Source organism: Hyaena hyaena, unplaced genomic scaffold (assembly GCF_003009895.1).
Source record: "Hyaena hyaena isolate Hyena2069 unplaced genomic scaffold, ASM300989v1 scaffold_1178, whole genome shotgun sequence".
In the NCBI taxonomy this organism is placed as follows: Eukaryota; Metazoa; Chordata; class Mammalia; order Carnivora; family Hyaenidae; genus Hyaena; species Hyaena hyaena.
In genome coordinates this window covers 344,142-371,728 of record NW_024081806.1, presented here as the reverse complement: position 1 = coordinate 371,728, position 27,587 = coordinate 344,142, and the positions used below count along the sequence as shown (strand labels likewise).

Below are 27,587 nucleotides of genomic sequence, written 5' to 3'. Positions count from 1 at the left end.
ATCCCGCCCCAGCGGACTGCATCCAGCGCCATCGGACTGCACCCCCCCCAGCGGACTGCACCCCCCCCAGCGGACTGCATCCAGCGCCAACGGAGTGTATCCAGCCCTAGCGGACTGCATCCAGCGCCATCGGACTGCAGCCCCCCCAGCGGACTGCATCCCCCCCAGCGGACGGCATCCAGCGCCATCGGACTGCATCCCCCCCCAGCGGACTGCATCCAGCCCCAGCGGACTGTATCCAGCGCCAGCGGGCTGCATCCCCCCCCTCCCCAGCGGACTGCACCCGCCCCCCAGCGGACTGCAACCCGCCCCAGCGGACGGCTTCCAGCGCCATCCGACCGCATCCCGCCTCAGCGCACCGCATCCAGCCCCATCCGACGGCTCCCGCACCGCGTCCCGCAGCGCACGCCAGCCCGAGGTTCGTCCGAGAAAGCGCAGCCGAGGCCCAGCATGCCGGGGAACACGAGCCGTCAAGGGCCATCCGGTGCCCAGAGCCACGTCGGCTCCCGCACTGCCCGAGCACAGTTGTCGTTCTCTGTGAGCTACGTGGAGCACCTCCTGCGGGAGGGCCACTACTCGAAGCGCCTGGGCGAGTCCGCACCGATCTTTCTAGCGGCCGTCATCGAGTTCCTGACGACCAAAGTCCTGGAGCTGGCGGGCGTCGAGGCCCGGAACAGAGGCAGGAGGCTCATCACCCCGGATCTCCTGGACATGGCGGTCCACAACCACACGCTGCTCAGCGACTTCTTCCAGTCCACGACCATCTCCCAGGTGGGCCCGCGCTAGAAGTAGCCGTGCAACGCGACCCGGGGCCCGGGCCCGGGCCCGCAGGCGCCAGGCCTGCTCACGGCCGGCCGGGGTGGCGTCGGCCTGCCCGGTGCCCCGGGCAGAGCCCCTGAGAGCCAGTGAAGTGTGCGGCGAAACCCGTGCGTGTGCCTCGGTGTCTGGTGCGTGGGACGGCCGGGGGCGGGGGGCTGGCTGCGGTGAGGCGGGGGGCCGGGGCCGGGGCCGAGCAGAGCGGCTTGTCCCGCGCATCGTGCAGGCGCCGGCCCTGGGTGGGAGAGGCGGGCTGGGGTGGGGGCTCTGACGGGAGGGGGGACGACGGACGCGGGCGCGGGGAGCCGGCGAGCGACAACCACGCAGAGCTGGAACGCGGGTGACGCGGGACGGCGAGCTGCGCGTCGGGCGGGGTCGGCGGGACACTGTGGCAGCCGCCTGGGGCCCCGCGGGCCCAAAGGCTGTCACCGGCGACCGTGGGCGCCTGGCCAGGCCCCGCCCCAGGACCCAGGGTTGGAAACGGGCACCCGCGCGGGGCGAGGCCTCTCAGCCGCGTGGGGTCGCTTGCGCGTCACCAGGGCGACGGGGCGCGCGCGCGCAGGGCACGTCGCCGCCGGGCGCCCGCACGTCCGGCGGTCTGCGTCGGCGCGCGGGCGGCGAACATGGCGGCGTCCGCGCCCGGCCTGGGCGGCGGAGCGGGCCCGGGGCCCGAGGCCGGGGACTTCCTGGCCCGGTACCGCCAGGTGTCGAACAAGCTGAAGAAGCGGTTCCTGCGGAAGCCGAACGTGGCGGAGGCGGGCGAGCAGTTCGGGCAGCTGGGCCGGGAGCTGCGCGCCCAGGAGTGCCTGCCCTACGCGGCCTGGTGCCAGCTGGCGGTGGCGCGCTGCCAGCAGGCGCTCTTCCACGGGCCCGGGGAGGCGCTGGCGCTCACCGAGGCCGCCCGCCTCTTCCTGCGGCAGGAGCGCGACGCGCGCCAGCGCCTCGCCTGCCCGGCCGCCTACGGGGAGCCGCTGCAGGCCGCCGCCCACGCCCTGGGCGCCGCCGTGCGCCTGCACCTCGAGCTGGGCCAGCCGGCCGCCGCCGCCGCCCTCTGCCTGGAGCTGGCCGCCGCCCTGCGCGACCTGGGCCAGCCGGCCGCCGCCGCCGGCCACTTCCAGCGCGCCGCCCACCTGCAGCTGCCGCAGCTGCCCCTGGCCGCGCTGCAGGCGCTCGGCGACGCCGCCTCCTGCCAGCTGCTGGCGCGCGACTACAACGGCGCCCTGACGGTCTTCACGCGCATGCAGCGCCTGGCGCGGGAGCACGGCAGCCACCCGGTGCGCCCGCCGCCGCCGCCGCCGCCGCCGCCCCCGCCGCCGCCGCCGCCGCCGCCGCCGCCGGGGCCGCAGGTCGGGCCCGGCGCGGCCCCAGCCCTGCCCGGCGCGCTGCTCCCTGCGAACGGCGGCCCTGCGCCCGCGCCCTGTCCCGCCACGCTGGGCGCCTTCTCGGACGTGCTGGTCCGCTGCGAGGTGTCCCGCGTGCTGCTGCTGCTGCTCCTGCAACCGCCGCCCGCCAAGCTCCTGCCCGAGCACGCCCACACCCTGGAGAAGTACTCGTGGGAGGCCTTCGACGGCCACGGGCAGGACAGCGGCGGCCAGCTTCCCGACGAGCTGTTCCTGCTGCTCCAGTCCTTGGTCATGGCCACCCACGAAAAGGACACGGAAGCCGTCAAGTCGCTGCAGGTGGAGATGTGGCCACTGTTGAGTGCCGAGCAGAACCACCTGCTTCACCTGGTTCTGCAGGAAACCGTCTCCCCCTCGGGACAGGGCATCTGAGGACTCCCGTGAACGAAGGGACTCTGCCTGGTACCAAGCCTCGCGCGTCTCCCTTGGCGTTGGGGGCAAATACCGGACGGGCATCCCGGCACGGTTCTGCCTTGCTTCCTCTTGTTCCTCTGGCCGCCGTGGCCACGCAGGGCGCTGGCAGTTCCGTGGGTCCCGAAGACTTGTTTCCATCACAGAGGGCGGGAAAAACAACCAGGACAGCGTGATCGCATTGGAACGGGACACAGGCCTCTCCTCCCCAAGGCTGCGGCGTAAACATGAGAACCCCCTTGGGGTGCCTGGGTGGTTCTGTCGGGAGTCTGACGGCAGCTCTGGTCATGATCTCCGCGTTAGTGAGTTTGAACGCTTCCCCCGCCCCGGGGTGGGGGTGGGGGTGGGGGGTCCCGCGCTGACAGCCGGGAGCCTGCTGGGGATTCTCTGTCCTCTCCCCCCTCGCACCCGTGCTCGCTCGCTCGCTCTCAGTATAAGTAAAGGGAACCCCGTATACCTTCTTGCACCCAACTCGCCCTGCAGATTTGTTGCGGAGGATTTCATTTTGCACAGTTCCGCCTAAATACTTAAGCTATGGGGTTTTTTTAAATCATGATCTCACCTCTTCGCGCCTATCAGTGCGCGCGTGGGATCGCCCAAGTTGTTTCATCCTTCCCATACGTCTTCCTGGGGATCATTTGATTCGTACATCGTTGTTGCTCCAGCCCTGAATCCATAATAAAGCCGTTCTGATGCTCCTAACCTGTGGTGTGGCTTTACTTCGTCCATAATGTGGGAACAGCTTCTCTACGAAGCAGGAAGTAGAAAAACAGAGAGTTCTGGTTCCGGTCCGTGATGTATCCTCGCATTTGAAATGGACAGCGTGCCGAGGATTCATGCAGGCTGTGCCCCGCAGAGGCCATTTGCCATGTGGCCCTTACTCAAGAGAGCTGCCACGCAAACGTGTCGGGTGCAAGGTTGGGGGGTGGGGGCGGGAACGCTGTAATGCCAGCGGGTCACAAGTGCGTTGCAACTCACAGCTCCGCTGTCAGGTTCTGTTCTCAGGGGTATGCCTAATGCGTGTGAGATCCTGTATTTGTGGCGGGGACCTTTCTGTAACTCTTCCCTCCAACGTGTAGAGTCAGCATGGTTCTTTGGTATTGGGTGGTCACCTACGTGAGAGACGGGGTCTTTGTTGCCCGGGAGCAGGGCGGCATCCCGTTTCAAAATGCTACATTTCCAAAGCTTTTTGGTCCAAACGTTCCATGGAGACATTGCAGTCTGGGGGTTAATTCAGTTTTATTTTCTTTACAGGGTTGAGAGTGGTAACAGAACTCTTCAGAATATGATCTCAATCGTTCAGCTTTGGGACAGTGCACCCTTTAAGCTGAAGTTGTATACGGTACTAACGTCTTGGAGTGAGACGGAAGGACACGGTTTGGTGGCAGATTTGCCTTATTTTGGGTGCATCGCCGGGGGCGGGGGGGGGGGGCACGTACGGGTCGTCACCGTGAGTGAAGTGCGTCGGAAGGGGTGGGACTGGTAGCGTAGTCTTTCCCACTTGTGTTTCAACAGAATGTGGAAGCAATAGGTGAGGACACGGGGGACAGGCCCACCCGAGACGGGCTCGGCCAGCATTCCTGCGCCCGCGCTTGTCTGCCAGGAAGGGCCTTTCGGAGCCCTGGAAACCCCATCTGATTTTTTGCAAAAGGGCTCAGGGTGTCAGACACAGGAAAAGATGCCTGAAGTTGCTCGTCATCAGGGAAATGCAAGTTACAACCACAGTGAAATAGCCCCTCACACCTGTCAGAATGGCTAAAATACAAAACACGAGAAACAACGTGCTGGCGAGGATGTAGAGAAAAAGGAAGCCTCTTGCGCTGTTGCTGGGAATACAAACGGGTGCGGCCGCTCTGGAAAACAGTGTGGAGGCTCCCCGAAAAGTTAAAAATAGAACTACCCTACAACCCAGCAGTTGTGCTACTGGGTATTTACACAAAGAAAATGAAAGCACTAATTCAAAAAGACACATGCGCCCCTATGTTTATTGCGGCATTATTTACAATGGTCGAAATGTGGAAGCGAGCCAAGCGGCCATCCATAGACGAATGGATAAAGAAGACCTACGTATAGAAACACACGGTGGACTATTACTCGGCCATAAAAAGGAATGACGTCTTGCCGCTTCCAACAACGTGGATGCATCTAGAAGGTATAATGCTATGTGAAATGAGCCAGTCAGAGAAAGACAAATACTGTATGATTTCACTCATGGAACTGAAGAAACAAAAGATCGAGGAAGAAAGAGACAGACCAAAAAAACATACTCTTAAATACAGAGAACGTACCGGTAGTTCCCAGAGGGGAGGTGGGAGGGGATGGGTGAAATGGGTGAAGGGCATTAAGGAGTGAACATGTGGTGATGAACCCTGAGTAATGTACACAATCGCCGAGTCGCTATATTGCACACCGGAAACTAACCCTGCCTACTCATTATACTGGCATTTACAAAGAAAGCGGTTAGGGCGCATGCTCCCTCCTGCTTTTGCTTTTCCTGGTGCTTTCCTGTCCACCTGCGCTACGGGCCCGGCTGGCTGCCTTACTGTCTTAGACCAAGAGTGTTTAGGAGTTATGGAATGTGGCTGATGATAGTATTTGGGTTGGGGCTTCAGGAAAAGCCTCCTTAGGCCTCTGGTCTAACTCCTTGCACTGAGGAAGTGGCGGGAGGGGTTACCAGAGAGCCTGTGATGAGAATACAAGTATAACTTTAGGAAACATGAAGGTTGTTTTTCCTTTGCCGTTGGCTCATTTATATATCTCCCCCGAAAACTTCATAGCACAGATAGCTGGGCCAAAGCCAGATTTCAGCGATTTTGACAGACTTTGACAAATCACTTGGTAATTATCAACTTAATGTCAAAATAACACTGCTTTCTAACATGACCAAAAATAAATATTTTTAAAAGACATGAGTAGTCAGTCTTCTTTTTTTAACTTGAAAGGCAGAGGGAAAGAGCCACATCACGGAAATGCTCACTGATAATTCAAAATTAACATTTAAATTACTATAAACCATTGAAAATATAGGTGCCTACATGGCTCCGTCCGTTTAGTGTTGTACTTCAGCTCAGGTCATGACCTCACAGTTTGTGAATTTGGGTTCTGCTGTCAGCACAGAGACCACTTTGGATCCTCGGTCTCTCTCTCTCTCTGCTTCTCCCCCATCTCTCTTGCAAAAATAAACACGAAGAAATATTAAGAAACTACTGAAAATATTGCAGCGAAGCAGTGATCCCTAAAGGGTGTTGCAGTTCCCTTTCCCCCCTTCACTTCTATGATGAGAAATCTCAATGCTGAAAATGTGAATGATGTATGTGAATGGCACAGATAGAAAACCCCTTGAGAACCACGCCGCTGGAAGGCAGTGACTAGGAGTGAAATCTGTAGGTGAGACAAGCTGTGGGATGGAAGGGCCTGCTTTGCGTTTACACTCGAGGCCTCTCTGCTACCATCAGACTAGCCCTGCAGTCTGCATCCTTTTTCTGTAAAGGCCCAGATGGAAACATTTTAGTCTTTTCAGGCCACAAATTGTCTCTGTCCCATAGTGTTTGTTTTTGCAACTTTAAACATGTAAAAACCATTCTTAACTCACACTCCGTACAAAACAGTCCGAATCCAGGACGGGCCCTCGCTTACCCGTCCCTTTCCTAGAACCTAGAGCAAGTCGTTGCTCAGTAACTGTTGGGTAAATGAATGACCTTCATGAGAGTACTATTATATCCTTATATATAAGAGAGAGAGCATAAGCTGAGGAGGGGCAGAGAGATGAGAGAGAATCCCAAGCACACTCCATGATGTCAGCATGGAGCCTGACATGGGGCTCAATCCCATGAACCATGAGATCGTGACCTGAGCTGAAATCAAAGAGTTGCTGAGCTTAAGCGACTGAGCCACCCGGGCACCTAAGTCTGTGTTTGATTTTAAGACCAAGAGTTGATTCTCTGAAAATCAAATAGAATAGACCAACATTCGCCCTCTCTGATAAAGGAGAAAAAGAGATTTGTGCATGTAGATATGGCCTCTGACAGAGGCAGGGACACAGAACTCTATACACTCACAGAAATGAAGTACAGGTAATAGAAAATGAGAATATCCATGTTCAGACAAGGAATGGAAAAGATAGCCAAGCCACTAAATAAGGCACAAAGCTCTAGTGGCATGTCCATGTAACTCATTAAACACATGATTACTACATTAATTAAACTATTCTAGATCAATAGTTTTAATGGAAAAAGATGAAAGCTTTTCTACATTATTTTCAAGTTCAATATAACTCTCATGCCAAAACCTGGTAAATAGAGCCCTTGAAAAAGGTAAACCAGTTTTATTGATTAGTATAGATAGAAAAATTCTAAATGGGGCACCTGGGTGGCTCAGTTGGTTAAAGCAACTGTCTCTTGATATTGGCTCTGGCTGCGATCTTGCAGGCATGGGAACCAGGCCGGCCGGTTGCACACTAGGCGTGGAGCCTGCTCGAGATTCTCTCTCTCCCTCTCTCTCTCTCTCTGCCCTTACCTGCTTGTGTGCACACTCTCTCTCTCAAAATAAACAAACATTTTTTTAAAAGTATGTGTTTGAAACAGGGAACATTATATTAAAGAGTGAAATATGGGATCCATTCACAGTAAAGTCAAGAAAAGGGAGGCTTATTTGTTTCACATATATGTCCATAGATGCGTCTCTGCATGTGTTTATGTGTATTAATCACAAAAGCGTTTGGGGTGATTGCAATTTCTGTTTACCAGGCCCTGCCAGCATAATGTCATCAATGTAATGGGCCAGCGTGGCGCCCTGCGGGGTGTCAACATGTATGGTAACAAAGAACAAGGGAGCTGGCATTGCCCTGACACGTGAACAGTAAAGTCAATACTCCTGTTCCTACGTTATAAAAGCAAATCTATTCTGAGTTTGCTTATCAGTGGGAATGAAGGAAAAAATATGCTCCAGGTCAATGTCAGGTACCTGGGGATGTGTTAATTTCCTCTGGAGAAGATGCCACATCTGGGATTGCAAACTTTTTGTCATTACCATCTAACTAAAGTTGCAGTGGTCTGTCATTTCCCCATGACTCATCTGACTTCTGTAGTGGCCAAAAAGGGGCCCTAAGGATACAAGACAGTGGCTTACGAGGCGACTATTCCAGGTGTAGTCACCGGAAGACAGAAGACGCTTATGCAGAGAAAAGATGGCTGCCTCAGAGGTCCGGGAAAGGTTGTCCCCTCAGGCAAGGAGATTCAGGGGCATTTGGATGTTGGCGGTTCTCAGCCTCATCCATGTCTGTGTAAATGTACCCACCCAGGTCTCAGAGCTCACCTTTGTCCCACCGGTGCCCTTACCTTAGCGTAAGAGCCCTGGTGGGGTTGACCATTCCGTGGCAAGTCTGCAAGTCATACGCTCAGCCCTTAGGCTTGTTCTTAAGTCTGCGTATCTGTCTACAACCATAGGATGTGGAAGTGGCCTCCAGAGTTCTGTGGATGTGTCCTGATTCTGCGAGCATGTCCACGGGTGTTCTTCCTTGCGTATATTGATAACATTTAACATTTAATTTATCTTCCCCTATGTATGCCATAAAAGGAAGGGCTGTGAAAGGCAGGCAGGCCATTCTACAAGCAGGCGGTGCTACAGTTCTTGCCATAGTGACGGCATGCCCCTGTCCATTCAACCTCCCAGTGTCTTTCCCACCATCCGTAGCTCAGCCCATAGTGCCACTGGTGATAACCTGAGAAACCGTGATGCCACCACACGTCATGGGGTACCCAACACCCAGTCTGCTCCCTGAGCAAGGAAATCACACCCATATTCCTGGAGGACCTTAACAACACAATCCTAGAATTCTATTTTGAGGGTCTGTTTCTTGGGGCTACTTGTGGCATTAATTACTGCATAGGACAGGGTTTGAACAAGAAACAAGGAATACTTGGATTACGGAAATTTGAGAGAAGTTTAATAAACACACTGGGTCAGCAGGTGGGGGCAAGGAGTTGCCATCCTCAGGCCTAGAGGAACGAGGAGCGGGAGCAGAGTCTTAAGGGAGAAAACTAGGTAGATTCTTCCAGTGCTTTACAGAAACGACCACAAGTTGCTTACATTCCTCTCACTGAGCAGTGGGATCTATGTCTCTTCCCCTTGAATCTGGGTGGGACGTGTGACTTGCTGATAGCCAACCACCTCGAGACTGTCATGCTGTGAGAAGCCCAGGCCTCATGCAAAGGCCATACAGAGTTACTTCACTCAGCAGCCCCAATGATCACATGTGCAAGTGAAAATGCTTCCAGATGATTCCAGCCCCCAGCTGTCAAATCTTCCCAGCTGAGGCCCCAGATATTGTGGAGTCCGGGCAGCCACCCCTCCTGTACCCTGCTAAAAGTCCAGACCCATAGAATCTGTGAACAAATGGTTTTTTGTATCATTAAGTTTTGGGGTGGTTGCCACTCAGTGATCGTGACCAGCCAGGGAGAGAAGAAGGCCACTGTGATGGGAGCAGTGACCTTCAGTGGAGAAATAGAGCCAAGTCCTCTAAAAGGAGGGTACCGGGATATATATCCTTTATACATAGGGTTTTTTTTTTTAATTAAGTAAACTGTGCACCCACCATGGGGCTCAAACTCACAACCTCAAGATCAAGAGCCACATGCTCTAACAACCGAGCCAGCCAGGCGCCCTGAGAATATATGTCCTGATCTGACTCTCCTTCCTTTGATCTCTTGCCAGTGCTCCCAAAAGCTAGAGGATGAGGTAGCCTGTTGATGTATCCCATACAGGTCAGGCTCACAGAACAAGAAGTGGGGTAGAGAAGTAGGAAAACAGATCTAAAGGGGAAAACAGGAGTTATCCTGCACAGGGCCATTTGAGGACTTTGAACTGCATTCTGAAGACAAGAGAGAAACACTGAAAGGTTTTAGGCAGGGAGCATGACAAAATGATTGTCTCAACAATGATGTGCAGCTTTTATTAGAGAAGAGACTAGAAACCGGAGAAGACTAGCTAAGGATGTCCCACAGTAGATGAAGGGTGCGGGGGCGGGCGGCAGGCTATGGTAAGAGCGGTATGTAGCACTGAAGGCGTGGGGGGCGGTGACAAAGAGAGAATGGCTGCATTTGCGGATGATTCATCGGGGGATGTGAAGACAAGGGTCTTGTGATCACTTCCCAAGGCTTCCCCGTCCCTTTATGTGGAAGACACAGATCTTCACCTCCATTAGCGTGCTGCCCCCATAAACTCAAGGCTTCGAGCTACTGCCTGCTGGATATTCCAGCCCGCGGCCCTCCTCCCTCCTCACACTTAGAATAGCCACAAGCAAAGGCATAAAGTCATCAATCCACCCAGTCCTGAATCACAGATCGCTGTCAACAGAGCATCTCTCTTCCTTTCTATTATCTAGATCTTTGATGCCGATACGTTTTTATCCAGACGTCTACAATCACTCCTATTGCCCGAAAGTGGAAAAATCTTTTTTGGAGTTAAGTTTGGAGAAGCCAGGAGTGTTTGTCCCATAGCTGAAATCTGTCAAAAGCTCTTTAAAAGACTCATGCCTTCTCTTAAACGAACTAATTACATACCGTTAAGGTCCCAGTGGAATTCCCTCGATAACTCTGCCACTTCTTTCCATCAAGACTATACATGATGATAAACTGGGAGACGTAGAGGCTGGACAACTTCTGACGGGCCCCCTGGGTCATGATGCTGTGAATGATCATGGGTGCCAACAGATCCACCTGCCAGTGAAAACAACACTGTATTTTAAATGTATGTAGCACCTTCTGAAATTCATTACTGGCTTAAGAAGCATCTACATCAACACAGATCTGCCCAGCAACCCGTTGGACGTGCAGTGAGATAGGCGGCAATGATGCAGTGTGGGTGTGTGGGGAGCAGGGAGATAAACAACGGGATCTAGGAGGGAAGTGCGCAACAGTCTACTTCCCGACAAATCAGACCGCTTCCAAATCGGCGAGCCCCCCTTCCCGTACACCCACCCTTTGTGCCGCACTTACGCACCCACAGAACCCAGTGCTTTGCCTCAGCCTCAGCCTCGTCTAAGCCGATTTCCTCCTGTCTCCCCAGACCAGTCTCCATCCCAACATCCCTCTCACTGATAGACTACTGTCCCTCTTTCAAGTGTCACCTCAGAAACAATGTCTCCTGGTTAGCCTTCCCTGACTCGCCCAGACGTATTTAGTACTCCCTTATCTATACTTCTATTTAACTTTGTATATAAAACTTCACAAGAGCATATATATATATGTATATATATGCGTAGTATATTGCATTATTTCTTTGCTTACATGCCTTCACCATTAGACTGCGATCCTTAAGGCAGTGAACCCGTTTCAGTCACCTAACCTCTCTGTGTCACAACTTCTTTATACGTAGAGTAGAAATAATAATGGTGTTTATTGCAAAGGTTTACCAGAGGATTAAGTGGTTAATACATGTGATGTGCTGAGTTCAGTGCCTGGCACATAACAAACACTTAATATATGGTAGGTTTTATTTTTATGTTTTTAAGTTTATTTATTTATTTTGAGGGGGGGGTGTGGCAGGGAGAGAGGAGAGAGAATCCTAAGCAGGCTCCATGCTGACAGACGCAGGGCTCAATCCCATGAACCATGAGATCATGACCTGAGCTGAAATCAAGAATCAGAAGCTGAGGGGCACCTGGGTGGCTCAGTTGGTTGACCATCCGACTTCGGCTCACGTCATGATCTCATGGTTTGTGAGTTCGAGCCCTGCATCAGGCTCACTGCTGTTGGAGCAGAGTCCACTTCAGATCCTCTATCCCCTCTCTCTCTGCCCCTCTCCCTGCTCACGTTCTGTCTCTCAAAACTAAATAAACATCAAAAAAAAAAAAAAGAATCAGGGCCAGGGGACAACAGGGTGGCTCAGTCGCTTCAGCGAACCACTCTTGGTTTGGGCTAAGTTCATGATCTTGCAGTTCATGAGTTTGAGACCCGCGTCAAGCTCCACACTGATAGTGCAGAATCTGTTGGGAATTCTCTCTGTCCCTCTCTCCCTCTGCCCCCTTCCTGGCTTATGCTCTCTTTGTCTCTCAAAATAAATAAATAAACTTAAAAAAAAAAAAAGAATTGGAAGCTTTACCGACAGAGCTGCCCAGGCACCCCTAAACGTTAGCTTTTATAGTCTGTCTAGCCCCAGACCCGAGCCTGGCAAGTAGTGTAATACTGATGCACGGGAAATGTTTTAGAATGAATGGGTGAATAATGGCAGACTGGTAAGCAATGGTTGGTTCTTTTTGTTTGTTTTTAAAGGAATTTATTTGAACTGAATGGACGCTTGAATGATAATGCTCATTTTTTCTTTTTTAATGTATTTTTTAAAACTTTATTTAAATCCAAGTTAGTTAATATGTAGTGTAGTATTGGTTTCAGGATAGAATTTAGTGACTCATCTCTTCCATATGACACCCAGTGCTCATCCCAACAAGTGTCCTCCTTAACGCCCGTCTCCCATTTGGTCCATCCCCCTAACCGCGACCCCTCCAGCAGCCCTCAGTGTATTCTCTGTGTTTGAGAGTCTCTTCTGGTTCGCCTCCCTCTCTGTTTTTATCTTCTTTTTCCTTCCCTTCCATTATGTTCATCCGTTGTGTTTCTTAAGTAGGAACGGTTGGTTCTTAAAGAAGAGAGCACGGGCCATGCAGGCATTAGAAGGAATTGGGGCATCAGTTAGGGCCCTAACAAGCAAGTCCAGCGTAAGTTCTCACAGATGCCTGGCGTGCTCCACTTGGACTGGTAATCACACTTGAGCTTCATAACTGTCTTCTTCAGTAAGTTCTACCCATCTATCCAAACATTCATTCCAAGAGGATGTTTTTAGCACTTGTTATGTGCTAAGCGCTATTCTAGGGACTGGGAATCGAGCAGGGAACAAGAAAACAAACGCTCTGCCCTAACGGAACTTATGTCATACTACACAGTATACACATGTTTTTATGTGGTGACCTGCGTCTGTGACTGACATAGACTTGGCATGGCCAGTCTCATCTACTTCATCTTCTTGTGCCTCTTCTCCATTATAATCGGAATCTCATTTGTGGAGTCAATATGGCTATGTATCCAGCCATGTATTTGAGTGTGACAACAGCACACACCTCTGTATGACGAGTAAGCCAAGCAGCAATGAGCCACCTGGTGCACAGACACAAACATTGCAGCGAGGCATGTCTGCCAGCCTGGCTCCCGAGAACCATTTCTTTTTCTTTTTTCTTTTTTTTGTAAGTGAACATAACTTTTTTTAATTTCTCTGGGGTATTTATTTTATAAAGTCACCAGATCAAGAAACTGTGTATCTGGGCTTCAGTAGAACAGATGGCAAAAAAGAGCAACTTCAGGATGCGGTGATTTATGCAGATTGGACGGTCACACAAGTAGGTGGATTTGTGGTCCAGCTACTATAAGCGACCCGTCGCAGTTAACATATGCTTATCAGCCCGAAGGGAGCATTCTACAAACAGTATAGTATAAGGATTACACATTAGGCCTCTGGAGCCCAACTATCAGGCTTTGACTTTTTGTTCAACCACTTACTGGCTGTGACTTGGGGCAAGTTATTTAGCTTTGCCTGAGGTTTCTTAGCTGAAATAAGGATGATAATGCGAGCTGTGGTGAGGATTTAGCAGCTTGATTTGTTGAATGCACCCAGTAACGAGGGGGCCTTGGGGGCTCAGTCGGTGAAGCATCTGACTGCAGCTCAGGTCATGATCTTGCAGTTCATAAGTTCGAGCCCCACGTCGGGCTCTGTGCTGACAGCTCAGAGCCTCTATGCTTCCCTCTCTCAAAAATAAACATTGGGGGAAAAAAAGAAACCAATAAAGTACCCAGTAAGGAAGTCCCATGTACCTCAATATTTTGATCAGGAATTTGCTAAAGTATGAAAAAGGTTACCAATCAAGTCAGTAAATTATGTGAAATGGGGAAGACTAAGATAATCTTTGGGAGACAGACGCTTGGCCAGCTGGAATACTGGGCCAGTCTAAGTGGAAAGGTAATGTGGTGGATTACTCAGGTTCCTGGCTGGGCACGGAAAAGCCACTCTACTTACAGGTCTCGAGAAGTCGTGTCCAGTGAGGGAGGCAGAGTTACCCAACCAGAAATGAGAATACTGTCCCAATAAATAAGTAGAACGCCAGATCCAGGGCACCCAAATGGATGACGGTGTCCACCACCCAGGGATACGTGTCGGGTTGAAAGTGATAACTGCGGAAATACAGGGTGACGACACGTGGTTTGGCCGCCTCACAAAGAAACAGACATACTAGGGAACCCGTGAGCGTTGCTTCAGACCGAGTCACAAGCGGCAGCGCCCCCGGCACACACGAAAGCAGATGAGCCGCCGTCACAGTAAGTGGTGAGCAGTTTTCTCTCTCCCTATTTGTGATTTTAACCTCAAGAAAACAGAGGAACAGATGCAGTCTTGCAGGGAAGGAGGGAAACACGTAGGGGAACGGCGTCCATTCACTGAGAAGAGGAAAGAAGCACAGATGGGGGGGGGGCGTGGGCGGAGGTGGCGGAAAGCGTGTGCATCCCCCCTTCAGGCTGTGAGTGCCGCAGGCGGAGGCGTGTTAGAGGGTTCAAAACCAGGCTGGAAGCAGTCGTGTTTTCTCCCTTTCCCTGGGTGGGTTCTAGAGGGAAGCTAAGCTTGTGGTTAGGCAGAGGGCTGGGTGGACATGTGCGGCAGGGCGGGGACCCTATGTGCGCCCTTGAAGGCTCATAGTCCCGACTGAGCATGTGTTCACTTGGTAGCATTTCTCGCTACATCGGATCACATATATTATTAAAATAAATTCTGCATGTTTCTTTTCAAATGTGGCTACCAGGAAGTGTGACATGACACACACGGTTGTGTTTGTGGTTTGAAGTATATTTCTATTTCTATTCTGCAGTGCTGCTCTATAGGAAATGGGAAGGTGAGCAGACCTGAGAGACTTAGTCATTCGAAGAGAATCTGAGTAACCCTAAAGACGCCCTTTCGGTCACTGGCTCCCACTTCATTTTCCCGCATACTCAATTCCATTCCCGATCTTTACTCCTCTTCGTCTCTGCACAGATCCTAAGCCATTCTGTGCTTTCTTGGTCCATTACTTGGAGTTTGAGGACAATGACTAAGGCATAAAGCAGATGTATAGTGTTTTAAGCTTGCAGGAGGAACACACGGTGCGTGTGGATGATGTGCTTTCTGACCTTGATCCAGGAAATGGGGTCCTTGGTGCTCCAGGCATTGACTGATCCGGAATAATGGAGTCTGGCCAGCTTTGGGGCCCACTGTCCTTTGGCCAAGAAAGGGGAGAGAGGTTAGATTCAGCTGGGTCGGTCCTAGACACTTAGGAATAAAATGACTCTTTTGAGAAAGGTTACAGCTAGCTGTGGAGAAGATAAAGGCATGAAGCATAGTGGTATTTTGTTTCCTAAACTTCATAATTTTCTTTATTGTTAGTACCTCTAATTAGGCTGACACTGGAATGTGTTACCAGCACTACAAAATAATATCACTATTTCTTTATTACACAATGTATGTTCCTGGTAGAAATGTTAGAAGATGAAAAATAAAAATAAGACATAGGAGCGCCTGGGTGGCTCAGTTGGTTAAGTGTCCAACTTCAGCTCAGGTTATGATCTCGTGAGTTCAAGTCCCATGTCAGGCTCTGTGCTGGCAGCTCAGAGCCTGGAGCTTCAGATTCTGTGCCTCCCTCTCTCTCTCTCTGCCCCTCCCCCACTCACGCTTTCTCTCTCTCTCTCTCTCTCTCAAAAATAAACATTTCAACATAAAATAAAGGGTTCACACTTAAAAAAAAAAAGAAGAAAGAGAGGCATTTATGGAGCAGAATTAACAGAAGCGTGGAGATGGATGGGTTATCTGAATCCCTCCAACAGAACGAAAACAGATCTAATCCGCCCAGTTCTTGGAGACACAACAATGGTATTTACCATACTGCCCTGAAGCTGTGATCTGGAAATCTCGAATGCGTCCAGAAGCCATCCCCAGTGGAATCTGACACTCTGAAATCAAAGCGGAGGGACACAACGGCTACACGTGTGGAAAGCGCAGCGTCACAGATGCAGGTCAAGGAAAACTGGTCATATTTTTACTGTTCACGCTGTGCCCAGAACTGCATGAAATAGTTTCTGGTACCTTCTGTCTCACTTACTTCACTCCAGTAGCCAGAACTACCCCTGCCCTGCAGCTGACGGACACAGCAGCTCTTACTTGTTTCCGGTTAAGTCTCAAACTCTTCCGGGTGAGATTTGTAGGTTACCTTTGGGAACCGAACCAAAATTAAGTTTCCGAATTTGTTCCTGGAGCTTCGCCAACTTGTGAAAATGAAGATTTTTTTAGCACCAGTTTGTTAAATATTTAGAGCTTCAGGTTCAAAACTATCAGAGCTTCCAGCATATCTGCCCTTCTCTGAGGAGCACATCACTGGGAGCCTGCCTGGAGGAAGGAGGGAAGCTGTATAGGAGGCTGAGGCAGGCCCCCTGGGGATTCAGCCAGTTGAGCGTCTGACTCCCGATTTTGATTCAGGTCATGATCCCAGGGTCGGGACACTGAGCTCCGCATTGGGCTCCACGCTGAGTGTGGACCTGCTTGAGATTCTGTCTCTCTCCAGCCCACCCCACCCCCGACGCATTCGTGCTCTCTCGCTCTCTAAAAAGAAGAGAAGCAGGCTGGGGGGTGCAGGGGCGCCTGGCCCGGCGCTACTCACTCGGGCTGTGCACCAGGAAGAGAGTGCTCATGCCAGCCTGCAGGTGCTCGCCGATCAGGCATTCCACCCGCCAGATCCCAACTCTGGATGGCAGCATTTCCACCGTCTCAAAAACACCTTATTGAAAAAGAAGGGAAGAGAAATGATCTATTTTATGAGCGGGATTTATTGAAATGAGCGGGAGATACATTGGTTTATGCAGAATAGCAAAGGAGATCTACCTAAGTCAATTCTCCCACCTTAAGCCCTCAAGCCCAGAGTGCTTGCTCTGTGAGGCCCACAGTTCGGAGCACTGGGGATTGAGTCGGGACAGCCCCCACCTTGGGGAAACCGGAGACACTGCGTGACGGCAGGCTTTGCTGGGGCCGACGGGAGAAGCCACTGCACCCTCGCGGTTTCCCAGAGACAAAAGTTTCTTTCCCACTGGCTACATGTGACACCCGGGAGAGGGGCGTCAGGGCGAGGTCCTCATGGGCCAGGTCCCCTAGGGCTGCCTTCAGGGCGAAAGTGATCCCAGCAGCGAGAAGCTAGAGGTGAATGCCGAGGGGCTGAGGAATGAGTCAGGAGCGCGCACCTAGGATAAAGGCGCCAGCTGTAAGTTTCCCCCTTCCATGCTGGGGTTCAAAGCAGCAGCCAGGGTGGGGGGCTGCGGGGGACACACAATAAACATAAGGCAGAGGAAGAAAGGACTCAACCGTGCCTCCCCTTCCCAGTGTAGGTATCTTGGAGTGGACATGGCAGCTTTGGACTCGAACTGTGTTTGTGATGTAAAGTGACTGCAGGACTGTTTATTACTCAAGAGGGAGCTGAGAGGCGCTCCGGTGGCTCAGTCAGTTAAGCATCCAACTCTTGATTTCAGGTCCAGTCACAATGTCACAGTTCATTAGATCGAGCCCCACATCGGGCTCTATGCTTGGGATTCTCTCTCCTTCTCTCTCTTCCCTTCCCCTGCCTGCACTCTCTCTTTCTCTCAGAAATAAATCAATTTGAAAAAAAAAAGTGGGAAGAAAAGTCATTGAACTTTTTGGAAGTTTTATGCAAAAATGGGAAGTTCATTCCCGCAATTAAACCTGATCAACATTGTGAGTACTGCTTAATCAATATACTGCTTATATACATAAACAAGTCACTGTGGATAACTACTAGTGCCGTGTGGGATCTCAGATGGGGAAAATAATCTCCTTTTCCCCACAAAGTCCTGCCACATTAATGATCCCTCTATTCTGTTCTATTTCCTTTAGGGTACCTAATCTGTATCTGAAATTATGCTCATTTGCTAACTTATTTAGTATGTCTCTATAGCATAAAGTGACCTGGAAAGGTAAGTTAGCTGAGATGGGGGGTGTGTGTGTGCTTTGTTTTTGGACTGCTTCCCCGTGCCTGGACCGAAGGCGCGGCAGGCAGAAGGGGAGCATGAAGGAGCGCGTACCTGGGTATAGGTTGTACACCGCCATCTTATATTCCTCTCTTTTCCGCACAGTGAACACCTGCCCGCTGAAGTGAATGGAGTGGATATTCTCGTTGCTCCCCATGCTGAGGACGTACCATCGCACCGTTTGATCCTGAGCCATGACCAAGCCGGGCAGCGTGTCCATCACATAGCCGTTGATGGCTGGGGGAGGACACGGAGAAGGCTGTTACAATCTCTTCTAGGGGCGCCTGGGGGGCTCAGTCGATTGAGCGTCTGACTTCGGCTCAGGTCATGATCTCGCCGTTTGTGGGTTTGGGCCCCGCGTCGGGCTCTGTGCTGACTGCCAGCTCAGAGCCTGGAGCCTGTTTCAGATTCTGTGACTCCCTCTCTCTCTGCCCCTCCCCTGCTCACGCTCTCTCTCTCTCTCTCTTTCAGAAATAAATAAAATGTTAAAAAAAATCTATTTTAGAAGATTATTTCTCTCTACTCCAGTAAAAAATATTGATTCCTGCAAGGGTTCCACTTCCGTACATACACTGTCAATTCACACACTGCAGAAGCGTCAGGCTCATTTGCTCTAGTGTCACACGGAGTCATACTTGGCTGTGGGATGTATTACCGTGGAAGCGGTACTTCTCTTTAAAAGCAGGATCCTCCTTCTGGATCCGGCAGGGAGCCCTGCAGTTCCTTTCCATGTTTTCCGTGAAGTACCAGCTCTTAGTCTCATCAAAAATCGTGAAAAACAGAGCAAACTCCTGCACCGTCACTTGTCTCCCGTGAGCGGGGCTCAGTGTGTTACTGCGGCAGATGAGAAGGGGTCCGATCAAGCCTGAGTGCATGTCTTTTTCCTGAGAGAGAAGACATCAGCCCTGTGACGTCAGTTCTGTCATCTAGAAAGCCCGCCGCCCCTCCAGCCCGCTCCGCATCCTCCCCCTGCGCGGCTCCGGGAGTGATGGTTCTCAGACACAAAAATGATGGCACCTCCCCTACGCAAAGCCTCCCATTAAGCTTAGCACAAACACCAACATTCTTGGCAGATAACATGAAATCCCTTCCTTTTAAACCAGTAAGTGGCCGGCACGTGCGCACTTGCTTACCAGATCAACGTCTGAAAAATACGCCCAAGCCTTGCAGTCAAACTCATCTTTAGTGGGTGCCATGTGATGCTGCACTTTCCAAAAGTAAACTTGGGTTTCATTAGGGCTGACAAACTTTTTTCTAGGCTCTGCTCCTTGCCTCTGATCTTCCTCATAAGAAATCAGGCTAGAATAGAAGGAGTACGGACGGGAGGCTTGGTTTTTGAAAGTTACCTGCAGAGAAAATAAGTAAATGCACATTTAAAAAAAGAATTCGAGCATCATGTTTTAGGATCTGATAAAGTCCTTAGCTAAGGGTTTACATCCCTCATAGTAATGCTCATTTTTGGATTTATCCAAGTTTTAATACCCAGAGGAAGTGGTACAGACAATGGAAGTTATTAGAACCCAAAAACTAAGGATCTGTAGAGGAAAGTGAGGAATTTTTGAATTCTAAAATCTTTAAAGCATGAATTCAAAGTTGCGAAAGAGACAATTCTTGAATACTTAAAAGCAATTCTGAAGTAAAAGGGAAAATATCACCCCAGGGGTTTTAAGAGACCGTAAGCCCGGGAGTTGATATGTATGGTTCTTGTGACAAATTCCAGGATGAATTCTTACGGTCCTTAAAAAAGACTTCAGATGTTTAAAAGGTAGACATGCTTCATAACACACATTGAATCTAAAATCAGAATTGAGACCAAAAAAAATTCACTTGCAATCTCATAATTTTAGATCCTTCTTTATCCTTAATGTAAACACTCAATTGGGCCAATGGATGACTATTTTTGGAAAAGAATAAAACTACTTTAATTTTTGGTTCACACAATGCATCAAAATAACTTCCAGTCTACAGGGATTACTGATGGATGAAAAGGTTAAATGTTAAGAAATTAAACTGTAAAATAAAGTTGAAGAAAGTGTAAGTGATTTTAAGAAAAAACCTTTGGGGGCGCCTGGGTGGCTCAGTCGGTTAAGTGTCCGACTTTGGCTCAGGTCATGATCTCACGGTTCGTGGGTTCGAGCCCCGTATCAGGTTCTGTGCTGACAGCTAGCTCAGAGTTTGGAGTGTGTTTCAGATTCTGTATCTCCCTCTCTCTCTGACCCTCCCCTCCTCATGCTGTCTCTCTCTCTCTCTCTCTCAGAAGTAAATAAAAACATTAAAAAAAATTTATAGGGAAAAATATTTATTTATTTATTTATTTATTTAAATGTCTGTTTTTTGAGAGGGAGAGAGACAGACGGAGTACAAGCAGGGGAGGGGCAGAGAGAGAGGGAGGGAGTCACAGAATCGGAAGCAGGCTCCAGGCTCTGAGCTGTCAGCACAGAGCCTGACGTGGGGCTCCAACTCACAAACCGTGAGATCAAGACATAAGCCAAGCTGGATGCTTAACCGACTGAGCCACCAAGGCGCCCCACGGGAAGGATTTTTATAAACATAAAAGCTATGTAAGTGTCACAGAAGAAAGATTTATGGGTTACTGCCTAAAAAGTGAAACCTGTTTTATTTCAAAAACCACTATATATAAAATTAAAAGACAACAAACTTGGAAAAATATATAACATATAAGGTAATATAAATTGGTAAGAAAAGCAATCCCTTTAAAAATGTTAAATGGACAAAGGGCATTAACAGATAATTCATTAGAGAAAGTCCTAAAATGGTCCTGTACATTGCATTTCTGGAATTTTGTCCTGGGAAGGGGTTGTGATTACAGCATTACTGAACTGTTAAAAAAATATCAAATTATTTAAACGGTTGTTCAAAGCATATGGCTCAGTAAACCATAAATTCACATAACAGACTATTTTGCCTTCATTAAAGTACTTAGAAAGTCCTTTTAATGACATGAGAAATATTTACCACATGATATTTAGTCAAAGAGGTAGAGTTATACATAGAAATATACACACCCCAAAATGGTAATTATGGGATTATTTTTCAACTTCTTTATTTTCTATACTCTAAAAATTTTCAAAAGTGAGAATACATTATTTTTAAATGTTTTTATTTACTTTTAAGAGACAGCATGAGAGAGGGAGGGACGGAGAGGGGGACAAAGGATTCGAATCAGGCTCTGTGCTGTCAGCAGCAAGCCCAATGTGGGGCTCAAACTCACGAACTATGAGATCATGACCTGAGCTGCAGTCGGCCGCTCAACTGACTGAGCCACCCAGGTGTCGAGAATATATTAGTTTGTAATTAAAAAAATTTTTTTTAAGTTTACGTGTTTATTTTGAGACAGGGACAGTTCAAGTGGGGGAGGGGCAGAGCAAAGGGGGGGAGAGAGAATCCCTAACAGTCTCCATGCTATCAGTGCAGAGCCCGATGTGGGGCTCAAATGCACAAAACTGTGAGATCATGACCTGAGCCGAAACCACGGGTCGGACGCTCAACCAACTGAGCCACCCAGCTGCCCCTACATTATTTTTTTTAAGTTTATTTATTTTGAGAGACAGAGAGAGAGCATGAGCAGGGGAAGGGCAGAGAGAGAGGGAGAAAAGGAGAATTCCAAGTGGGCTCTGCATTGTCAGCATGGAGCCTGATGCAGGCTTGAACTCACAAACTGTGAGACCATGACCTGAGCTGAAATCCAGAGTCAGACATTTAACCAACTAAGCTACCCAGGTGTACTGAGAATTCATTACATTTATAATCAGAAACAACACACACACACACACACACACACACAATTAATTTTCTTATAATTCCATTGTCCTCAACTCACCATGATATTGTCTTCAACTTCTGCTCTTATATATGGCCCTAAGAGTCCCAAGTGTTCATTCAGTTCTCCACGGTATAAGGGCTGAGTGAAGGATCCATCTGTAAATTCCTGGAAAACCACCTTCTTGAACTGAGGGACATCCCCACCTAGAGCCCTGGGGGGGGGGGAAGCAGAAGAAAAACAATGTCTTCATGGACTAGGTGGGCAGAAAAAGCTCACATTCTTGCCCTCCCTGTATTTGAGACACACTTGAGTAGAGCTGATGATGAACTGGAAGTATAATGGGGCAGAGAGAGGAGAACAAAGGATTAAAGATAATTTCCAGGCTTCCGATTTGGGAAAATGGACGGATGGTGATGCGATTCGCTGAGACGGAGAACCCTGGAGGATGAGATGGTTGGAGTATACAATTTTGAACACATGGACATCTGTGTAAATTCAATTGGGAAATACTTAGAGGCTGAGAGCTCATAAGAGATCTAGATGGACATTATCCATATTCAGATGGTATCCAAATTAGGGGAGCGGCTTATCAAAGCTGAAAGTCAATTTTGTTCTGTCTTCATCTTATTGGACGACTAAGCAACATTTTGCATAGTTAACCACTCCATCTTCCTGACATACTCTCCCTTCAGGCTTCACTAGTACGTAAGTTCTATGAAAGCAGGGCTTTTGTCTGTTTTGTCCACTGCTGTATTCCCAGCAGCTGGAACAAGTGTCCGGCCCATAGGAGGGGGTCAAAGAGTATTTGTTGAGGGGCGGTGGGTGGCTCAGTTGGTTAAGTGTCTGACTTCGGCTCAGATCATGATCTTACAGCTTGTGGGGTCAAGTCCCACATCAGGCTCTGTGCTGACACCTCAGAGCCTGGAGCCTGCTTCAGATTCTGTGTCACCTTCTCTCTCTGCTCCTCCCCTGCTCATGCTCGCTCTCAAAAATAAACATAAAATTTAAAAAAAAATATTTGTTGAATGTTAAGTAGGGCTTATAAACATATTTTAAATTTTTTAATGTTTATTCCTTTTTAGAGAGAGAGAGTCAACATGAAACGGGGAAGGAGAGAGAGGGAGAACAGAATCTAAAGCAGGTTCCGGGCTCGGAACTGTCAGGACAGAACCCGACGGGGGGCCTGAACCCACCAACCATGAGATCATGACCCAAGCTTAAGTTGGATGCTTAACCGACTGAGCAATCTAGGGGCCCCCCGCCCTTCCCAGACTTTTGATTGAGGAATTATAAAGTCTCTGTTCCCTCGGCCTATAAGACACTTCAGCAAATCCACCAAGAAAGAAAACAACTATGTGGTGGTCCTCTCGCACTTCAATTTTAGTTCATCCAATTCTTACTGTTCCTCAGTTCTCCAAAGATTTTTAAAATATAGATTTTTGGAATGCATCTAGCGTTTATAGTTGGTGCAGCAGGAGTGCTGGCGTGCCATGACCCCCTCTCTATCCAGAAGCAGAAGTCCCACTACCTTTCTTTTGCTTCAGGTTTGCATGGTGTGCTATTTCCCATCCTTTACTTTCAGCCTTTCATACTTCTTTTATTTTAATTTTTTAATGTTTATTTTTGACACAGAGAGAGACAGAGCATGAGCAGGGGAGGTGCAGAGAGAGGGAGACACAGAATCCGAAATCGGCTCTGAGCTGTCAGCGTAGAGCCCAATGCGGGGCTCGCACCTACGAACTGTGAGATCATGATCTGAGCCAAAGTCGGACACCCAACCGACTGAGCCACCCAGGCGCCCCTCAGCCTTTCATACTTCTATGCTTTAGCTCTGTAGCTTGGAAACAGCATCAAGCTGTATTTTGTTTTGTTAAGAAAAAGCCATAATTGGAGTCATTTGTCCACAAGCACAGCAAAACAAGAATCATAGTCTCAACGAATCCCAGGAATGTGATCTTTTAACAGTCGATCTGAAATTTCCACATCAGCATCAGTGAGGTCATATGTGTGATCACAATCCTGCTGCCACCATGTCTGTTAAAAAACCAGATTCAACCAAGTAAGTCGGTTTATGAGGTTGATGATGGCATCCTGAAACAGGAAAGTGGGGCACCCTGTGAACCCTTCAAGTTCACTGTCTTCTTGCTCCCCGGGGTTGCTGGTGAGCTCCTTGGTTGAGTTCTGAGCTTTCTGCTCTCAAGCTGTGTGTAACTGGCTTTCCAGTGCTGGGTTAACCAGCCAGACCCGAGTGACAGGAGGCTCTAACAAAGAGCCAGTCTTCAGCCTTTGGTTCAATCCCCAGTTCCATGCTGGAGGCCCTTCCCTGTTTCTAGTCTGCAGTCGTTATCGACTGGGCTTTGCTGGTTCAGTGCTTTCCTGAGTTCTATTCTGCCGTCTCTATCAGTGGAGTCTGCTGGTTTAGTCCACGCTGGGACTTGCTGGACGTGCACACAGGGACCACTATGGGCCAGTCTGAAGTAGCATCTAAACCAGTCTTTGGTTTTGTCCCTGGATTCCACGCTGGGAAGTCCTGAGGGTTTACTTTGCAATTCCCTATGTGTCTGCACTCATCGCCCAGACTCCATGCTGGGACCTGCTGGGGGCTGCTGCAGCTCTCTATTGGTAGGGAATCAGTCTGCGGCCTCCATTCCTTTAGGCCTGCTCGGTTACTCCTGCCCCTGCTCCCTAGTGTGTCGGTTACTGCTGGTGTCCACAGTTCCGGTCTTCCAGTTACCGTTGGTTTCTATTACTGTGCACACGAAGTAAAGGCTGTGGCACAAAGAGTATCTCAGAAGCCAAAGAGCTTAGGCATTAGCTTGGCTCTGAGGAATTCAAAGAGCTGGCGAAACACATGAGATCCTCTGTATCCAGAGAGCTGAATGTGCCGCCTTCTGGCACACACACTTGTTTCACAGATAAGAAGTATAGTGCCAGAAGCTGCAGATGGCTAGCAAGGGGGCAAAATTTTACTAAAAACAACCTGGAATTATAATGGCCATTATGGGGGAATGTTCCAAAGACCTCACATGTCCGTTAACTGATGAATGGATAAAGAAGATGTCACACACACACACACACACACACACACACACAATGGAGTATTACTTGGCAATCAAAAAGAATGGAAACTTGCCATTTGCAGCAACATGGATGGAACTAGAGGGTATTACGCTAAGTGAAATTAGTCAGCCAGAGAAATATAAGTATCACATGACTTCACGCATATGTGGAATTTCAGAAACACAACAGATGAAAATAGGGGAAGGGAACAAAGAAGAAGATAAAAACCGAGAAGGAAGCAAACCATAAGAGACTTAAATACAGACAACAAACTGAGGGTTGCTGGAGGAAGGTGGGGGGGTAATGGGCTAAATGGGTAATGGGCATTAAGGAGGGCACTTGTTGGGATGAGCACTGGGTGTTATATATAAGTGATGAATCACTAAGTTCTACTCCTGAAGCCAAAACTATACTGTATGTTAACTAACTCGAAATTAAATAAAGAAAACAAAACAAAAAAAATAGACAAGAGCATTTAAAAAGTGCATTTAAGGGGTGCCTGGGTGGGTCAATCCGTCAAGTGTCTGACTCCTGATTTTGGCTCAGGTTGTGAGATTGAGTGCTGTGTCCAGCACTGCATGGAGCCCTGAGTCAGGCTCCACCCTGAGCATGGAGCCTGCTTAAGATTCTTTCTGTCTCTCTCTTTCTCTCAAATTAAAAAAAAAAATGCACTTAAAAGCAAGGGCTCCCAAATCAAAGAAATAAAATGGGACTCGTACATTAATTGTATGTGAAAGCCTCCGAAAGTTTCAAAATTCCAAAATAGCTTCATCGAATTAATCACTACAGAATTGACAAAAGCTACAATGCAATTCTTTGAGGGGAATTGGAGACAACTGTCTTTGTCTTGCAGATATCTGCCAGGTAAAAGGTATGGTTCTTCAAGTTGAAAGTTTACCTGTCCTTTTTACCAATCCTCCAAACCTCTGCTGGTTTCTTTCAAAATGCTTGAAAAGATCTGGACCCTGGAAACCAAAGTCTCCTGTACTCAATCTGTGCTTTTGTGATGTAAACTTTCCATCTCCACCTTCTCTAGGACCTGGGGGCCATCCTTTGACAGGCCAACTTTAGGTAGAAATCTCATCAGAAGGAAAGAAAAAGCGAGAAAGGGAAGTATTTGGAAATTAAGCCGAAATGTCCTCTCTATTAATATTAGTAAAAAGAAAAGTTGTAAGATATTTGTGTTTGTGTGTCTATCTATCTATCTATCTATCTATCTATCTATCTATCTATCATCTATGTTGTAAATGTGTCATGCTTTTTGACATCTGGATGGTATTGCTAAAATTAATTGGTAAAAGAGCTCCATTTAGTTGGCTTGAAGGCAAGCACTTATAAGGACTGGGCATTCTGAAACTCTCAAAAAGATAGACACTAGCCCAAATGTTTTTCAAGTTCATATGCTCTGGGATAATCTGCAGTCAAGTTGTTTCCATTAAATAGTATTGCTTTTTTTGTGGCACCTGGGTGGCTCAGTCAGTTAGGCGTCTGACTTCGGCTTAGGTCATGGTCTCATGGTTTGTGGGTTTGAGCCCGCTTTGAACTCTGTGCTGACAGCCCGGAGCCTGGAGCCTGCTTTGTATTCTGAGTCTCCCTCTCTCTCTGCCCCTCCCCTGCTTGTGCTCTCTCTGTCTCTCAAAAATAAGTAAATTAAAAAAAATTTTAAGTATTTTTTTTTTTTTTAATTAATAAAATTGCGACACACACACAGAACACAATGGTCCACAAAACATTCTCCTCTTCCTTGGAGGGATTTAGGGTGCACTGTTCTCATTAAGCAGTTGTTTACCATTAAACTTAAATGGCCAATTGGGATAGTTCTGGGATTGTTCTTCCACCACTAAGACTGAGGTGGCAGGTACTAAGTAGGGATTATATTCACTTCACTTTTTTGGCAGACTTGGTGACCTTGTCTTTGCGACACCCACAGCAACTGTCTGGCTCATGTTGAGAAGAGCAAACCGGCCCAGAGGAGGGTAGCCAGAGAAGCTCGCTACACTTACGGGCTTGGCAGAGACTACAGCAACAATGGGAGCCTCACCAAGTTTCAAGAGTTTGAGGCCTTCTTCCAGCTTCTTTCCAGAACAGTGATCAATCTTCTTCAGGTCAGCAAACTTGCCAACAATGTAAGCTGTCTGACCATCTGGCTCGGATGGCTCAGAATAATCATCTGAGCTGGGAAGCCAGCTACTTCCACTGGTGGGTCATTTGCGCTGTCACTAGCCATATCACTACAACAAACACGTTTGACACATACATTCTTTTTTAAGATTTTATCTCTACACCCAATGTGGGGTTCAAACCTACAACCCTGAGATCAAGAGTCTCACACTCCGCCGACTGAGGCAGCCGGGCGCCCCTGACAGATATGCTCTTGACATTGAGGCCCACACTGTCCCCAGAGAGAGCTTAAGTCAAAGCTTCACGGTCCATTTCAACAGACTTGACTTCAGTTGTAACACTGACTGGAGCAAAGGTGACAGCCGTGCCGGGGTGGAGAACAATCTCCACTCAGCTCACAAGGACAGTACCAATGCCACCAGTCTAGTAGACATACTCGAGGGGTAGACAAAGGGGCTTGTCAGCTGGATGAGCTGCTGGGAGGGGCAATCCCAAGTTTCCAGCAGCACGGTTCCCTTGGCATAGCCATCTCTGTGGGTGACGTTTCATCCCTTGAGTCAAGGGCATGTTAGCACTTGGCTCCAGCATTTTGTCATCATTCCAACCAGAAACTGGCACAAATACTACTGTGTTGGGATTGTTGCCAAATTCCTTCCTTCCTTCCTTTCCTTTCCTTTCCCTTTCTTTTCTTTCTTTCTTTCTTTCTTTCTTCCTTCCTTCCTTCCTTCCTTCCTTCCTTCCTTCCTTCCTTCCTTCCTTCCTTCCTTCCCCTCCCTCCCTCCCTCTTTTCTTTCTTTCTTTCTTTCCCTTTCTTTTCTTTCTTTCTTTCTTTCTTTCTTTCTTTCTTTCTTTCTTTCTTTCTTCTTTCCTTCCTTCCTTCCTTCCTTCCTTTCCCTCCCTCCC

The 27,587-nt window shown here is 48.9% G+C and overlaps 3 protein-coding genes across 3 annotated transcripts in view; 2 read left to right on the top strand and 1 right to left on the bottom strand.

Annotated features, from left to right (window-relative positions):
* F8 (coagulation factor VIII) overlaps positions 1–27,587 on the bottom strand; it is a 124,719-nt gene that overhangs the window by 14,407 nt on the left and 82,725 nt on the right. The window contains exons 16-23 of the mRNA XM_039222671.1: positions 21,561–21,714; positions 18,853–19,065; positions 18,375–18,603; positions 17,774–17,956; positions 16,345–16,461; positions 15,569–15,640; positions 14,825–14,910; positions 10,187–10,342 (exon numbers count right to left, since the gene is read on the bottom strand). Of these exons, the coding sequence (XP_039078602.1) occupies positions 10,187–10,342; positions 14,825–14,910; positions 15,569–15,640; positions 16,345–16,461; positions 17,774–17,956; positions 18,375–18,603; positions 18,853–19,065; positions 21,561–21,714 (1,210 nt within the window). The remainder of the gene's footprint in view (positions 1–10,186; positions 10,343–14,824; positions 14,911–15,568; positions 15,641–16,344; positions 16,462–17,773; positions 17,957–18,374; positions 18,604–18,852; positions 19,066–21,560; positions 21,715–27,587) is intronic.
* Positions 355–831, top strand: LOC120224445 (histone H2A-Bbd type 2/3). The gene has a single exon (XM_039222673.1). It carries the CDS (start codon positions 451–453, stop codon positions 784–786), a length of 336 nt encoding a protein of 111 aa, XP_039078604.1. The 5' UTR covers positions 355–450; the 3' UTR covers positions 787–831.
* F8A1 (coagulation factor VIII associated 1) lies at positions 1,427–3,329 on the top strand. The gene has a single exon (XM_039222672.1). It carries the CDS (start codon positions 1,440–1,442, stop codon positions 2,586–2,588), a length of 1,149 nt encoding a protein of 382 aa, XP_039078603.1. The 5' UTR covers positions 1,427–1,439; the 3' UTR covers positions 2,589–3,329.

Excerpts from the sequence above, each read along its gene's own strand:
- LOC120224445 (XM_039222673.1), top strand. The coding sequence starts at position 451 with ATGCCGGGGAACACGAGCCGTCAAGGGCCATCCGGTGCCCAGAGCCAC.
- F8A1 (XM_039222672.1), top strand. The coding sequence starts at position 1,440 with ATGGCGGCGTCCGCGCCCGGCCTGGGCGGCGGAGCGGGCCCGGGGCCC.